The sequence below is a fragment of the Tachyglossus aculeatus genome, chromosome 4 (genome assembly GCF_015852505.1).
Source record: "Tachyglossus aculeatus isolate mTacAcu1 chromosome 4, mTacAcu1.pri, whole genome shotgun sequence".
In the NCBI taxonomy this organism is placed as follows: domain Eukaryota; kingdom Metazoa; phylum Chordata; class Mammalia; order Monotremata; family Tachyglossidae; genus Tachyglossus; species Tachyglossus aculeatus.
The window spans coordinates 102,110,666-102,127,702 of record NC_052069.1 but is presented as its reverse complement, the minus strand read 5'-3'; the positions used below and the strand labels follow the sequence as shown (position 1 = coordinate 102,127,702).

Here is a 17,037-nt window from a genome sequence, read left to right as displayed (position 1 = left end):
TGCTGTGGGGAGGGGAAGGAGGTAAGGCGGGGGGGATGGGGAGGAGGGGAGGCCCCTGCTCTTTCCATTAGGCCGCACTGCTTCCATAGCCTAATCCAAAAATAATCTCCATCCTGCCTCTTTTTCCCTTTCCCTTTGTCTCACAACTGGGAGAGGCAGAGGTAATCTTTCCTGTCCTCAAAGGTCTGGGCAGGCAGGGAACAAAAAATCGAATCATACATCGTGAGGAAGGGAAAGGGGGTAAGAGGGGAGGGAACTCTGGTGGGAATAATACAACCCGGAATACCTGCAGAGGCCTGTCGAGTGGCCACCACGGCCCCAGTAATCCTCCCTCCTGCGGCTCCCGGAAGAGTTTCAGCAGTCTCCAACATCTTGCAGTTCCTGAGTCCATCTCTTCCTACAGATCTGGTCAAGAAGTTAGTTAAGGGAAGGCACACACAGGGTCTCTACCTTTTATTTACTCAGAGGACAGATGGGATGAACAAGGGTGGGTACGACATAGGAAAATGGGAGTCTAGGTATGTGATTTTTCTCCCCTTCTCCTTTAAAGACCTTAATAAAACCTATGTTGCTTCGTACAGAAGTCTAATCTTCAGACCTGAATGGCAATTGAAGCTCTGTGCTCCATGATTATCTCTAGGGAAATTACTAGAATTCCAGGGACCCCACAATATGGGTTTAACGGGAGAGAATGTGAGATTTTTTTTGTCCTAAAAACCGAGGGTGTGAAAATTTGGCAAGGAAAACCAAGTCTCACTGGTGACAAGCAGGCCCGCGCTAGGTAGGGGCACAAGGCCCCTGGGCCCCAGGATCATCATCAATCGTATTTACTGAGCGCTTACCGTGTGCAGAGCACTGTACTAAGCGCTTGGGAAGTACAAGTTGGCAACATATAGAGACAGTCCCTATCCAACAGTGGGCTCACAGTTTAAAAGACTGTCTAAAAGTCTAAAAGACTCCCCAGGATGGGGAGGTAAGAGTCTCCTAGCTGGCCCCTGTCATTCAATCATATTTATTGAGTGCTTACTGCGTGCAGAGCACTGTACTAAGCGCTTGGGTGGAGACCTTTGGTGTCGGACTAGATATTGCCCAGAACAGAAGGCTAAGGGTCGGAACAATTGGATTCTCAGTGTGGCTCTCTTATCCCACCCAAGATAGGCCGGGCCACTGCTCCAGGCCTCAACTGGGGTGCTCCTGGGGGAGCTGTCATCTTCAGCATCACCTCATCTTCAGTGGTTATTGAGCATCTATGGGGTGTAGAGCTTTGCACTCATTCTTAGAAACACTTGATGATGGGATCTCTCGAAGACCGATGGAATCAATCAGTCAACAGTATTTATTGAGTGCTTACTGTGTGCAGAGCCCTGTACTAAGCTTTTCGGAGAGTAAAGTCCAATACAGTAGATGGAGAGAAGCAGTGTGGCTCAGTGGAAAGAGCACAGGCTTTGGAGTCAGAGGTTGTGGGTTCAAATCCCAGCTCTGCCACTTATAAGCTGTGTGACTTTGGGCAAGTCACTTAACTTCTCTGTGCCTCAGTTCCCTCATCTGTAAAACGGGGATGAAGACTGTGAGCCCCACGTGGGACAACCTGATCACCTTGTATCCTCCCCAGCGCTTAGAACAGTGCTTTGCACATAGTAAGCTCTTAACAAATGCTATTGTTATTCTTCTTCTTCTTCTTCCCCACAAGGAGCTTACAGATTATGGGGGGGAGACAGATATTAAAATGAATTATAGCTGAATATGTACATAGGTGCTGTGGAGGTGAGGTGAAAATTAAAGTGCCTAAGGATTACAAACCTAAATGCATAGGTAATGCAGAAGTGAGGGTTAATAAGTGAAGGCTGAGTCAGGGAAAGCCTCTTGGAGGAGATATGATTTTCATAGGGCTTTGAATATGGGGAAAATGGTGGTGGGCAAGGGGTGGGTGGTGAGGCAGAAGAGACTGAGGTACAGTACAGCGGTTGGTGTTAGGGGAGTGAAATGTGTGGGCTGGGATGTAGTAGAATATGAGTGTGGTGAGATAGAAAGGGGAGAGGTGATTGAGTGCCTTAAAGCGGACAGACAGGAGCTGTCAATATTACAAGGTGGTTTACGCAGTGCCACTCACACTCTTGCCCCTCCACAAAATGGTCTTTAACCGGAAGAGCTGAGGACGGGAAAGAGAGAGGTAGAGGGAAGGTGAGAGGGATGGAGGGAGTAAGAAAGGGGGAAGGAGGGTGATGAAGACCAATGGAATCGATCAGTCAACAGTATTTATTGAGTGCTTACTGTGTGCAGAGACCTGTACTAAGCTTTTGGGAGAGTAAAGTACAATACAGTAGATGGAGAGAAGCAGCGTGGCTCAGTGGAAAGAGCCCGGGCTTTGGAGTCAGAGGTCATGGGTTCCAATCCCGGCTCTGCCAATTGTCAGCTGTGTGACTCTGGGCAAGTCACTTCACTTCTCTGTGCCTCAGTTACCTCATCTGTAAAATGGGGATTAAGACTGTGAGCCACCTGTGGGACAACCTGATCGCCTTGTAACCTCCCCAGCACTTAGAACAGTGCTTTGCGCATGGTAAGTGCTTAATAAATGCCATCATATAAAAGGAGGGGGAGGGAGGGAGGGAGAGAATATGGGAGGGAGAGTCAGGGGAGGGAGGGAGAGAGAAAGGGAGAGACAGACTGTGACCCTTTTAGACTGTGAGCCCACTGTTGGGTAGGGACTGTATTTATATGTTGCCAATTTGTACTTCCCAAGAGCTTAGTACAGTGCTCTGCACATAGTAAGCGCTCAATAAATACGATTGATGATGATGATGACAGGGAGGGAGGGAGAAAGGGAGAGAAAGAGGGAGGGAGAGAGAAAGAGAAAGAGGGAGGGGGAAAGGGAGAGACAGAGGGAGGGAGAGAGAGAGAGGAAGGGAGGGAGAAAGAGGGAAGGAGGGAAAGGGAGAGACAGAGGGAGGGAGAGAAAGAGAGAGAGAGGAAGGGAGGGAGAAAGAGGGAAGGAGGGAAAGGGAGAGGGAGAAGGAGAGAGACACAGAGGGAGGAAGGGAGGAAAGAAGGAGGGAGGAAAAGGGAGAGAGACAGAGGGAGGGAGGGAAGAAGAGAGGGAGGAAAAGGGAGGAGGGAGAGAAAGACAGAGGTAGGGAGGGAAGAAGAGAGGGAGAATGAGGGAGAGGGAGGGAGGGAGAAAAGGGGAGATAAAGAGAGAGGAAAGGGAAGAGGGAGAGGGAGAAGGAGGGGGGAGGAAAAGAGGGGGGAGAGAGGGAGGGAGGGAGAAAGAGGGAAGGAGGGAAAGGGAGAGGGAGAAGGAGAGACAGAGGGAGGAAGGGAGGAAAGAAGGAGGGAGGAAAAGGGAGAGAGACAGAGGAAGGGAGGGAAGAAGAGAGGGAGGAAAAGGGAGGACGGAGAGAGAGACAGAGGTAGGGAGGGAAGAAAGAAGGAGGGAGGGAAGAAGAGAGGGAGAATGAGGGAGAGAGAGGGAGGGAGAAAAGGGGAGGTAAAAAGAGAGGAAAGGGAAGAGGGAGAGGGAGAAGGAGAGGGGGGAGGAAAAGAGAGGGGAGAGAGGGAGGGAGAGAGCGGGGGAGGGAAAGAGGGAGGGGGAGAGGGGCAGAGGGAGAGAGTGGGAGGGAGGGAGAAAAGGGGAGATAAAGAGAGAGGAAAGGGAAGAGGGAGAGGGAGAAGGAGGGGGGGAGGAAAAGAGGGGGGAGAGAGGGAGGGAGAGAGCAGGGGAGGGAAAGAGGGAGGGGGAGAGGGGCAGAGGGAGAGAGTGGGAGGGAGGGAGAAAAGGGGAGATAAAGAGAGAGGAAAGGGAAGAGGGAGAGGGAGAAGGAGGGGGGGAGGAAAAGAGGGGGGAGAGAGGGAGGGAGAGAGCAGGGGAGGGAAAGAGGGAGGGGGAGAGGGGCAGAGGGAGAGAGTGGGAGGGAGGGAGAAAAGGGGAGATAAAGAGAGAGGAAAGGGAAGAGGGAGAGGGAGAAGGAGGGGGGGAGGAAAAGAGGGGGGAGAGAGGGAGGGAGAGAGCAGGGGAGGGAAAGAGGGAGGGGGAGAGGGGCAGAGGGCGAGAGTGGGAGGGGAGATGGGGTGTCCGGTGGGGCCGTTGGTCCCGCCCCCCCAGCCCTGGCTGGGCTTCCCCGCCGGCGCGGCCCAGGCTGCAGCCCCTCGGGGACGGAGAGCCGGCCCTCTCCGGCCTCCTCCGCAGCCGGCCCTCCTCTCCGCACTCGGCCTGAGCCGCTGGCCCGACGGCCCGGCCTGCCAGGGCCATGCCCGGCCCGGGGCTGCTGCTGGCCCTGCTGCTGCTGCTGCTGCTGCTGATGATGATGACGACGGTGATGGGCGCCTCCCCCGTGCCAGGCCACGGCAAGGTGAGGACCGGCGCGGGCCGGGGGGGGCTGGGCAATAGAATAATAATAATACTAATAATGGCATTTATTAAGCGCTTACTATGTGCAAAGCACTGTTCTAAGCGCTGGGGAGTTACAAGGTGATCAGGTTGTTCCCACGGGGGGCTCACAGTCTTCATCCCCATTAAGGGAGGCACAGAGAAGTGAAGTGACCTGCCCAGAGTCACACAGCTGACAGTTGGCAGAGCCGGGATTGGAACCCACGACCTCTGACTCCAAAGCCCACGTTCTTACCACTGAGCCACGCTGCTTCTCCAGTACCGAACAACACTGTTCAGTATTCGGGCCCAGGAGAGGTGCGAGAGGGAGCCAGGCACCTGGGTCCCAACTCCAGTCCAATGCCTTCACATCCCGGCTCCGCCACACGTCTGCTGTGTGACCTTGGGCAAGTCACTTAAACCTCTCTGAGCCTCAGTTCCCTCATCTGTAAAATGGGGACTAAGACTGGGAGCCCCACGTGGGACAACCTGATGACCTTGTAGCCCCCCAGCGCTTAGAACAGTGCTTTGCACAAATGCCATCAGTATTATTATTATCCTGGGCCGCAGTCTCCCTGTCTTCGAAATTGGCTGAACCAGCCCGGGCGGGCTCCACTGACATGGGGCAGAGGGCACAGGGCAAAATAACAATAATAACAACAATGATGATGGTATTTGTTAAGCGCTTACTATGTGCCAAGCACTGTTCTAAGCGCTGGGGGAGATACAAGGTCATCAGGTTGTCCCACATGGGGCTCACAGTCTTCATCCCCATTTTACAGATGAGGTGACTGAGGCACAGAGAATAATAGTAATGATGGCACTTATTAAGCACTTACTATGTGCAAACCACTGTTCAAGTGACTTGCCCAAGGTCACACAGCTGACAAGCGGCATGGCCGGGATTAGGACCCCCGTCCTTCGACTCCCAAGCCTGGGCTCTTGCCACTGAGCCGCACTGCTTCTCCGCTCTCCCGACTTGAGCTAGAAAGGTGATTGGTTCAAAGTTCAGGGGAGGTGATTTTCCAAAGTGTCTGCAGTTTCCCATTCCTGCTTTTTAAAGTGATTGGAAAACCCTATCCAAGAAGCACCTCTCCCTCTGCCCTCACCTCCCACATCATCCAGGCTGGAAAACCATCTCGATGTGTCGTGTGTCGGTCCAATCCTGCGGCTGGGCCTGGGGAGGAGCAAGAAACCTCCGTTTTAGTGAACCCCTGGGAAACACCAATTGGTACTTAAAAGTCTGAAACTTTGTTAAACTAAAACCAGGTCCTGAGCTTCCATCCGCACAGTAGAATGATCGTTAAAATTAAGTTTACTCTTGTGGGGTTTGTTCAAAAGAGAGTCAGTGGGACTTAGGAAAGGGTTTTTGCAGTTCTCCCCCAAGACCGCTTCACAAAAATCCTCTCCACCGCCTATCCCCTTCAGTAGCCAAAAGAGAACGGATGATCTAATTTCTGCTCCACCACTCTTCTGTCAACACTGGGCAATCACTTCACTTCTCTGTGCCTCAGCTCCGTCATCTGGAAAATGGGGTTTAAGACTGTGAGCCCTTTATGGGACATGGACTGTGTCTAACCTGATTACCTGGCATCTCTCCTGACACTTAGTACAGTGCCTGGCACCTAGTAAGCACTTAACAAATACCATTAGAAAAATCATCCAGGGAGGGAAACTGAAACTGATAAGGACCTGGAGTCTTTTCCCGGTTGATTGTCTGAGGAGGTAGCAGGGGGTGGGAATGGGACAACCAGATCTTTTCCCATCTCCCAGGCTGTTTTCCACTCTGAGAATCAGCCCTGGTCAGCCGCCAGTGATCTAAAGCTGGGTAGAAAGGGAAGGAAAGAAATCTAGCTAATGGAAAGTTTACAAAGAGGCAGATCACGACCTCTTACAGAATAAACTCCTTTTTGGTCTAATTTTTACTTTTATTTCACTCTGGTTTTCTTGTTTATAACAGAACCTCTAATTCCCAGATACTGGGGAGGAGAGGAGGGGGGAGAGGGGCTCTAAAGGAGGAGACTAGTCCTGCTGACATGCCCTAACAAGGCACTTTTGCCTCCATGGTGCTTCCCTGACTTTTCACCCTACAGCTGCTCTATTTTCTAGCGAAGGGAGAGCTGGGCTCCGGCAGCCTCCCCTCAACCCAACAAATACAAGCGTGAAGAAGATTCAGCTTGAGTCCAGAGCTGAGAGTTAGGAGGCTCTTCCCCTCCCAGCCGGGTGACAATGGGAGAGACGCTCAACTCCTCTGCGTCTCAGTCTCCCGTTTCTGTTCAAAGCAACCTCCAAAACTACCCGAAAGGGTGGCCACGGCAATTACGCAAGGGTCCGGTTTAGAGAAGCCTGGGATTTTTATGAGTCACTGCAAATGTGAAAGAAATATCAGCTATGCTATCTAATAACATTAATTATAGTATTTGTTAAATAATAATAATGATGGGATTTGTTAAGCACTTACTATGTGCAAAGCACTGTTCTAAGCGCTAGGGAGGTTACAAAGTGATCAGGTTGTCCCTCGGGGGACTCACAGTTTTCATCCCCATTTTACAGATGAAGTAACTGAGCCACAGAGAAGTGAAGTGACTTGCCCAAAGTCACACAGCTGACAGTTGGCGGAGCTGGGATTTGAACCCATGACCTGCGACTCCAAAGCCTGTGCTCTTTCCACCGAGCCATGCTGCTTCTCCAGTAAATTAAGTGCTTACTATGCGCCAGGCACTGTACTAAGAACTGGGGTGGAAACAAGCAAGTTGGGTTGGACACAGTCCCTGTCCCACGTGAGGCTTACAGTTTCAATCCCCCTTTTACAGATGAGGCGACTGAGGCTCAGAGAAGTGAAGTGACTTGTCCAAGGTCACACAGCAGACAAGTGGCAGAGCTGAGATTAGAACACTTGACCTTCTGACTCCCATGCCTGTGCTCTATCCATTAGGCAATGCTGCTTCTTTGCAGCAGCATGACCTGATTTCAGATAAGACCTTTGGTCCATCCATCTGTCTGCCTCAGTGGCAACAAGATGTTGCTTTGTCGCCTTGAACAAGCCACTTAACTCCTCTGTGCCTCAGTTATTTCATCTGTAAAATGGGGATTAAGATTGTGAGCCCCATGTGGGACATGGACTGTGTCCAACCTGATTAGCTTGTATCTGCCCCAGCACTTAGTACAGTGCCTGGCATCTGGTAAGCACTTAACAAATACCATTAAAAAAAAGATGTTGGAAGGACAGAGTGATGGTTGTCCTTCCTGACATCCGATGTCTGGGAGCTTGTACTGAGGGATTTAGAGGTTAGGAGAGCTTCCGATACTCCTGCTTAAGTCCCAGGAGGTGCCCCCAGTAACAAAATGATCATAATAATCATAATAATCATAATGGTAATAGTAGTGGTATATGCTAAGCACTTACTATATATCAGGCACTGTGCTAAGTCTTGGGGTAGATACAAGATCATCAGGTTATCAAAGTCTTGATCAGGAAACTGAGGCACAGAGAAGTTAAGTGCTTTGCCCACGGTCATGCAGCAGGCAAGTAATAATAATAATAATGGTATCTGTTAAGCACTTACAATGTGCAGAGCACTGTTCTAAGCCCTGGGGAGGTTACAAGGTGATCGGGTTGTCCCACATGGGGCTCACAGTCTTCATTCCCATTTTACAGATGAGGTAACTGAGGCACCAAGAAGTGAAGTGACTTGCCCAGAGTCACACAGCTGACAATTGGCAGAGCCGGGATTTGAACCCAAGACCTCTGACTCCAAAGCCCGGGTTCTTTCCACTGAGGCATGCTGCTTCTCTAGCAGCACAAGTCACGTATTTAACAGTGATGTTGGGTTACCTGGGAGAGAGAGAAGCAGCGTGGCCTAATGGATAGAGCATGCGGAGTCAGTGGAAGTCAGAAGGACCAGGGTAATAATGCCACCTCTGCCATTTGTCTGCTGTGTGACCTTGGACAAGTCACTTAATTTATCTACACCTCAGTTATCTCATCTGTAAAATGGAGATATGATTTGGAAGCCCTACGGGGGACATGGACTGTAACCAACCTGATTAACTTGTGTCTACCCCGGTGCTTAGAACAGTGCCTGGCGTGTAGTAAGCACTTAACAAATACCATAAAAAAGACGAAGAGTGCAATGTGAAATTTCCTAGCCCGTGGCCCTGAATCAATTTATTCTGCCCTGCTGGCTCCGGCCCCCTCCCTTCCTCATGCTGGGGCACAGAAAAGCAGTTGAGTGACTCAGGCCTCCCAAACTGAGCGCCCTTTTTCCTCTCCTCCTCCCCATCCCCCCTGCCCTACCTCCTTCCCCTCCCCACAGCACCTGTATATATGTTTGTACAGATTTATTACTCTATTTTACTTGTACATATTTACTATTCTATTTATTTTGTTAATGATGTGCATCTATATTTCTATTTGTTCTGACGACTTGACACCTGTCCACATGTTTTGTTTTGTTGTCTGTCTCCCCCTTCTAGATTGTGAGCCCGTTGTTGGGTAGGGACCGTCTCTATATGTTGCCAACTCGTACTTCCCGATAATTATAATAATAAAGATGGCATCTATTAAGCGCTTACTCTGCACACAGTAAGCGCTCAATAAATACGATTGAATGAATGAATGGGAATGAATGAACTCAGAGGAGACAAGCAGAGGTAGAAATTGGAGAGCCCCTGTCCGGAAGCCATTTGATGAGAAAAAAAGAGCCTCACTGTGGGTAGGGAATGGGCAGGGAGGAGGTGGGAACTGATCGGGAATAGGATTGGAGGAAGCAGCTGGTGGAGAATGGGCTGGGCAGCCACTGGCGAGATTGGCCCCTAAGGGAGTGAATGGCTCATGCTAAATCCTTTACCTTCCGTTTCCATCCTCCCCCTCTCCCGCTTCCCCTCTCCACTGTGCACCTCCACCCTCAGCTGGCAAGAGGCAGCCTACACGGTTCACAAGTTCCAGGCTTGTCTCCGGGGCTTAGGTGTTGCTCCTTGCTGCACTTGATGAGTTTCCGCCCGGCCAGGCCGGGGGTGGAATTGGAAAAAGGAGGAGCTGGGAGTTGGGACCCAGGAGCCGGCAAATTAATTTCCAGTTTCCACCCCTCTCCTCCTGGCCAGGGAGTACAGAGACTAGGCCAGACTGGTTAGTCCTGGATGCAGGAAGGCGGGGGGGATGTGTGTGTTCCTGGAGCATGCGTGTGCATATGCGTGGGTGTGTGTGGGTGTGTTTTTCTGTAAGAGGGTAAACCTTTTGGATCAGATTTTTGCTTACTCCTCCGTACCACTATGCCCCACTTTCTCACTGCCTAGGAGGCAGCAAGGGCTGAAATGAGCTCCAAGAATCACTGGACCTGCGTCCTCCGGCTGGAGGGCTGAGGCCTGGGTATTCTGACTCAAACTGCCTTGGGGAGGAGAGGAGAGCTCCGAGATTGCCTGTAACTTTACTAGGCCTCCTAGGTTGGTTGCCCGGAGCCTCAGGTGGCTTGTCTTTAAAAGATCTGATACTGGGGGATAGAATGTCAGAGGTAACGTGGTCCAACTCCAACCGCTAAACAGGTGAAGAACTTAGCCTCCAGAGGTGGAGACTTCACACTGGCTCAGTGGAAAGAGCCCGGGCCTTCTAGACTGTGAGCCCACTCTTCTAGACTGTGAGCCCACTGTTGGGTAGGGACTGTCTCTATATGTTGCCAACTTGTACTTCCCAAGCTGTTAGTACAGTGCTCTGCACACAATAAGCGCTCAATAAATTCGATTGATTGATTGATTGGGTGTCAGAGGTCAAGGGTTCTAATCCCGACTCCACCACTTGCAGCTGTGTGACTTTGGGGAAGTCACTTAACTTCTCTGTGCCTCAGTTTCCTCATCTGTAAAATGGGGATGAAGACTGTGAGCCCCATGTGGGACAACCTTGATTACCTTATATCCCCGCCCCCAGCGCTTAGAACAGTGCTTGGCACATAGTAAGCGCTTAACAAATACCAACATTATTGTTATTATCATTAGTCTCCTGGACCAGATTTTAGTCTCCATGGCAGTCTTTCTCCTCCCTTTTCCTGCCCCACTTGGCCTACGATTCCAAGGGCGGGGGCTCTGAGCGGGGAGCTTGGCATGAGACAGGAGCTCATGGGCTCTTCTTGGGGGCAGGGAAGGATCTTCATGGACACTGAAGATAAAGCTCAGTCTGGATCTTCTGAATCCTCCACCCTGACCCTCCACCTTCTGAATCCTCCAGCTGCCCTGGACCAGAGCTGGCCGAGCTGGTCCTTCAAAGAGTCGGACTCCCAGAAGTGGGCCGCTCCATCCCCTTCCTTTTAAAGTCTTGCTCCATTCTCATCCTCCCTTCTTCCCACCCCCAGCTTCCTGCTTTCCAACACTGCTGTGGCTTCCAGACGCCTCTCATTTAGTAAAGCTCTTCCCCTTTCTCGCAGATAACTTCCAGCTGAGGTGGGTGGCTGCCAAGAGCAGTCCTTGACTGTCGCCCACTCCCCCTAACCCTCTTTCAGCCTGCTTAGGGGATTTTTTTGTTTTGAATCTGTCCTGATGTGTATTCAGTTTCCAGATTCGTGTCTCCCTTGTCCCTTTCACTGGCTCTTCAGAGCATGGTCGATTCTTACTATTCACGGAAGTGATGGAGGGGAGAGGTGAAGATAGATCGAATCCACTTTAGTTTGTTATCATCGGCCTCTCCTCTCAGCAACCCTTTTCGTAGAGGTACTCACTGGGAGCAAATGGATGGATCCCTCCCACCCTGGGAGAAAGCAGGGAAGAGAAGGAAGCGGTGCAGCTTAGTAGAAAGAGCACGGGCCCAGGTGTCAGAGGCCTGGGGTTGTAATCCTGGCTCCACGACTTGCCTGCTGTGTGACCGTGGGCAAGTCACTTAACTTTTCTGTGCCTTTGTTTCCTCAACTGCAAAGTGGGGATTCAATAACTGTTCTCCCTCCTACTTAGACTGTGAGCCCCAGGTGGGACAGGCACTGTACCCAACCTGATTAACTTGTGTCTACCCCAGTGCTTAGAACAGTGCACAACAAATACCATGAAGAAAAAGGAGGGAGAGAGGAAGTAAGTACTAGTGAGCAGCAAAATGACAGAAGGAGAAATTCGGAAATCTGGATAATCCATACACTGGTTGATTTGGCTGAATGAATTGACATCCCATGTTCCCTCATCCCTCTTCCTCAAGCCTCCCCCTGCTCTTGGTTACTCCATTTATCCTCCTCCTCTTCCTCTTCCCCCACTCCTCATCCCTTTCAGGCTTTCCTGACTCTCCACCCAGCTTCTCCAGCCAACAGACCAACAACCTCACCTTCAAGGAATGAAGGGTGGGACAAGTTAGCTATCAAATTCGCTGGTGAACACCCCCCAAAAGAGAGAGCTGCCCCTCTCTCCAGAGGATCAGGTTGGGGAGGGGAGACGGACCTGAGCTGCTAATTCCCCTGGGGCGGGGCGGGGATGATCAGGCAGGGCAGTTGGGTACGGGCAGGGAAAAAGGTAGGGATCCGAGCAGCGCGGTTCCTAGGTCAGTCACCATGGAAGCAGCAGAGAGAGCATTGTCCCAGGAGATTAAGTTCTGGGGAGGGCAACCCCCACTCTGCCAAGGGGGCAGGCGGATAATCCTCCTTGGCCTTGATACTTGCTACATTTTTGTGTGGACTGGGCTGCAGGGGAAGGGGAAGCCCAGGGTGGGTAGGTAGGGAGGGGGCCAGAAGCCTAGTTTAGGACCTCTTTTCGTCTTAATTCCCCAAAGCCAGATGCATCTAGGGAGAACCCACTGTTGGGTAGGGACTGTCTCTATATTTTGCCAACTTGTACTTCCCAAGCGCTTAGTACAGTGCTCTGCATACAGTAAGCGCTCAATAAATACGATTGATTGATTGATAGGGGCTGGAGGACCCAGAGGCTAGGAGCCGGGGGCGGGGAGAAGGCACTAAGGCATTGCAGGATTAAGGCAAGGTGGGGTAAGGGGAACAGAGGGCACTGAAAGAAAATTGAATGAGCAAGATGTCATTAGCCTTGGGAGTTTTGAATCAACAGCTCAGGCACTTTGAATTCCAGGCCTGGTAAGCTTTTCTCTCACCCCTCCAAACCGAGGCTCTGCCACTATGGCTGGGGAACTGCTAATAATGGTGCTATTTAATAATAATAATAATAATGGCATCTATTAAGCGCTTACTATGTGCAAAGCACTGTTCTAAGCACTATTTGTTAAGTGCTTACTATGTGCTAGGCACTGTATTAAGTGCTGGGACCGATACAAGCAACTCAGGTGAGATACAGTCCCTGTCCCACATGGGGCTTACAATCTTAATACCCATTTGACAGATGTGGTAACTGAGGCACAGAGAAGTGAAGTGACTTGCCCAAGGTCACACAGCAGACAAGTGACGGAGCCGGGATCAGAGCCCAGGTCCTTCTGACTCCCAAGACCGTACTCTATCCCCTAGGCTATGCTGTGGGGCAAGCTTGCCTATTTTTAATGATAATCATTCAGCACTTACTATGTGCCAAGCGCTGTGCTAGGTACAAGATAATCAAGTCAGACACAGTCCCGGTCCCTCATGGGGTTCACAGACTAAAAAGGAGAGAGAACAGGTATTTTATGCCCATTTTACAGATGAGGAAACCGAGGCACAGAGCATTTAAGTGGACTTGCTCATGGTCACCCGGCAGGCAAGTGACTAAGCCAGGACTAGAACCCAGGGCTCCTGACCCCTTGTCACACGTTATTCCCACTAGGTTCCTCCCTCCTTTCCTCCCACCAAAGCTTTCTGGGTTAGCCAAAGCAGGACAAGAAGCCTCTCCTAGACCAGAGGAGGAAGAGGAGGAGACAACAATTCCGGCGAGCATTACACAACTCCATCTCTCCCTAGGCTCGATGTATTTAATTTCAGAAAAACCACAGACTCATCCCTTGGCAGTCCAGGAATTCAGTTATTTTTTAAATTTATTTACCATTTTTTTTTTTTGCAAGAGTCCGGGGGCTTGTTTTTTGCAGAACTCACCCAAAAACTTGGGCAGGCAGTACAGAGGATGGTGGGGCGGGGTACACCAGATCTGAGTCTTGGGGGAAACACCCTCTCCAGCTGGCCCTAGAAGCACTGTGAGGGACAGAGCCCCCTTGACGTAGCTGGAGCTCCATCTCAGACAGCAGCCGAGCTGCCGACTCCCTTCTGCTCCTAAATCTCAGAAGCCCCTAACCAGACCCCCAAACCATGGTCGTGAAGCAGTGCTTCAGCTAATCTATCAATAATCAGTAAATCAATCAATCAATGGTATTTATCGAGCGCTTACTGTGTGCGGAGCACCATACTAAATGCTTGGGAGAGAACAGTGAAGCAGAGTTTGCAGTCGTGTACCTGCCCGCAGCAAGCTTACAGTCTAAAGGTGCACTCACAACTGCTATTTAGAAGTGATTATTTAAGAAAAAGCAGCGTGGTTTAGTGGATAGAGAAGCAGCGTGGCTCAGTGGAAAGAGCCCAGGCTTTGGAGTCAGAGGTCATGGGTTCGAATCCTGGCTCCACCACATGTCTGCTGTGTGACCTTGGGAAGTCACTTAACTTCTCGGAGCCTCAGTTACCTCATCTGTAAAATGGGGATGGAGCCCCATGCGGGACAATCTGATCACCTTGTATCCCCCCCAGCGCTTAGAACAGTGCTTTGCACATAGTAAGCGCTTAACAAATGCCATCATCATTATTATTATTAATATAGAGCATGAGCCTGGGAGTTAGAAGGACCTAGATTCTAATCCTGGCTCTGCCACCTGCCTGCTATGAGACTTAACTTCTCTGGGCCTCGGCTACCTCATCTGTAAAATGGAGATTAAGAATGTGAGCCCCATGTGAGACAGGGACTGAGTCCAATCTGATTAATTTGTATCGACCCCAGTGCTTAGAACAGTGCTTGGCACATAGTAAGTACTTAACATTATCATTACTATTATTATTATTAAGTGATGCCTCTAAAAATCAGCTGAATGGGGCTGGGATGGCCAGAGGCAATGGGAAGCGAGATAATTGGAGCGGGATTTAGTGGGGCCCCTGAAGGGACAGGTTGCTTGTATAATATTCCTTGGAGCAGACCCCGCTGGCTGACAGCCAAGCCAGGCGCCTCTGAGCACTTTTGGAGGCAGCGTCCAGCTGCCGAGACACGCGGGACTCGTCACTGGCTTAGCCAGGATTGAGGCCTGGAACCTCTAGGCCTTCCGATCACTTTCCATGACTACACCTTCCTAATTATGCCATCAGCCACCTCCACATTCATGGCTGCATCTTGCTTTCTTGTTTCTTGAATTGCTCATTTTTGTTTTTAATAACTTGTATCCACGCTCTTAGTCTGTAAGCTCATTGTGGGCAGGGAGTGTGTCTATTTATTGTTGTATTGTACTCTCCCAAGTGCTTAGTACAGTGCTCGGCACATATTAAGAGCTCAGACTATCATGCTGTTACTCTTTTATCTCTTGTGATTGTGGTGATTGGTGTCTGCTTGTGTGCCCGATTGAATGTAAGCTCTTTAAAGGCAGGGACTGTGTCATTAATTCTGTTGTAAACTGCCAAGACCCCCAGTACAATGTTCTGTACTAAGCAGGCTTGCAGTGAATGCTGAGGATGATGAAGCTCTTGAGCTGCTGTTCAGATAAGCCCCGATAGCTTTTTTTTTTCACCACTTCAGCACAAGGGGTTTTTCTTAATAGCCTTTCCTCACCCTCCTTACCTCCTGTTCCGTGCACCTGCCAACTGGGAGCAGCTGCATCATTTTCAGGCAGAGTTACTAGTACTATACAAAGCCCTGCTGCATCCAGCCCATCCTGTGAGCAGCCAGTCCAGTAAGCACTCAATAAATACGATTGAATGAATGAATGAATGAATGGTGGAGGGAGTATTTCAATCCACTAATAGTATTTATTGAGCATTTACTGGGTGCAGAGTGCTGTGCTAAGCGCTTGGGAGGGTACAATAAAATTTGTAGATATCATCTCTACTCTCAATCGATCAATCACATTTATTGAGTGCTAATTGTGGGCATAGTGCTGAACTAAGCCCTTGGGAGAGTACAATATAATAGAATTGGTAAACATGTTCCCTGCCCACCATGAGTTTACAGTCTAGAGGATTCAAGGATCTGATAAGCTAGAAGGGGAGACAGGCACTAAAATAAATTACAGGTAGAAGGAAACATTAGAGTAAAAAGATAATAACTATGGTATTTGCTAAGCATTATGTGCCAGGCACTGTACTAAGCACTGGGGTAGACACAAGGCAATTGGGTGGACACAGTCCCTGTCCCACACTGGGCTCACTGTCTTAATCCCCATTTTATAGATGAGGTAACTGAGGCACAAAGAAGTGAAGTGACTTGACCAAGGTCATACAGCAGACAAGTGGCGGAGCCAGAATTAGAACCAACGCCCAGTCCCATGTTCTAGCCACTGTGTCACGCAGAGTTCAGGTTATTCGGTTGGATGGGGGTATTGAGTTATAAAGCATTTTGTCTCTGTGACCTAGGAAACCAACACTGACTGACTGTTCAACTCAGGCTCAAAGGCTGGACCAAGATGAGGTGATCAGGGCAAAGGACTGGGGGACTAGGATGACTAGGGTATTTTCCCACCCTGGCCAGCAATGGGCAGGATGATCTCATCCGGGTGGTACTGGTCTTGCTGGGAGGTACACCCAATCATCAATCAATCAATCAATCAGTCATATTTATTACGCACTTACTGTGTACAGAAGCAATATACTGAGCACTTGGGAGAGTTCAATTACAACAGAGTTGGGAGAAACCTTCCCTGCCCACAAGGAACAGCCCGTGGTGGACGGGGATTGTCTCTCTTCATTGCTGAATTGTACTTTCCAAGCGCTTAGTACAGTGCTGTGCACACAGTAAGCGCTCAATAAATACAACTGACTGAATGAATGAGGGATTAAATGGAGCTGCAAGTGAGCCAGTCAGGGGCAGGAACGATGAGCCGAAACTGCTGGTCGCTGGAGAACCGCACCTTTAGGCCATATTGAATTCTCTCCCCATGAGGCCTCTTGTCAGTCAGGGTTGGAATGTTGCAGGACACTGCAGCTTGAGAAGGTGAGTGAAATGGCTTCTCAAACCCCCTCATCCCCCTGGAGCCCCTAGGCCCTATTTGTTTAGTTTTTAACCACGTGAGTGCACACGTTCCCCTAAACTAGGGGGGCAGGGAAGTCTTGTTCAAGGGACAGGGATTGGGGCTCTCCCTGAACCTGGGAGACTGAGTGTTCTGGGTACTGGATCTGCCTGGTGGGAAATGGACTTGGGGCAGAACAGGGTCTATCTCTTTCAGCCATTGGAATTGGCTGAAAGGCACAGTCCAGTCAAGATAACTAACAAGAGGGTGATAACTACCTTGGACAAGAAGTCCTTCCTTCCTGACTGCTCCTCCCACTACCCCGAAAGGACGGTGTCCCCATCTCCTCCACTGCCTGTGATTCCCTAAGTTCATCCGAAGCATTGCACGGCTAGGAGCGTGGATAGGATGGGACAGGGACTGGGTCCAACTGGGTTCGCTTGTTTCCACCCCAGCATTTTAGTACAGTGCCTGGCACCTAGTAAGCGTTCATTATTATTACTATTTTGTATGACTTTGGACAAGTCACTTCACTTCTCTGTACCTCGGTTACCTCGTCTGTAAAATGGGGATTAAGACTGTAACTCTCGAC

General features: G+C 50.1%; 1 protein-coding gene across 1 annotated transcript in view; it reads left to right on the top strand.

Annotated features, from left to right (window-relative positions):
* Positions 1 to 4,190: 4,190 nt before the first annotated feature.
* OLFML2A (olfactomedin like 2A) overlaps positions 4,191 to 17,037 on the top strand; it is a 34,536-nt gene continuing 21,689 nt past the window's right edge. The window contains exon 1 of the mRNA XM_038745174.1: positions 4,191 to 4,346. Coding sequence (XP_038601102.1) covers positions 4,245 to 4,346 — 102 coding nt within the window. The 5' untranslated portion in view covers positions 4,191 to 4,244. The remainder of the gene's footprint in view (positions 4,347 to 17,037) is intronic.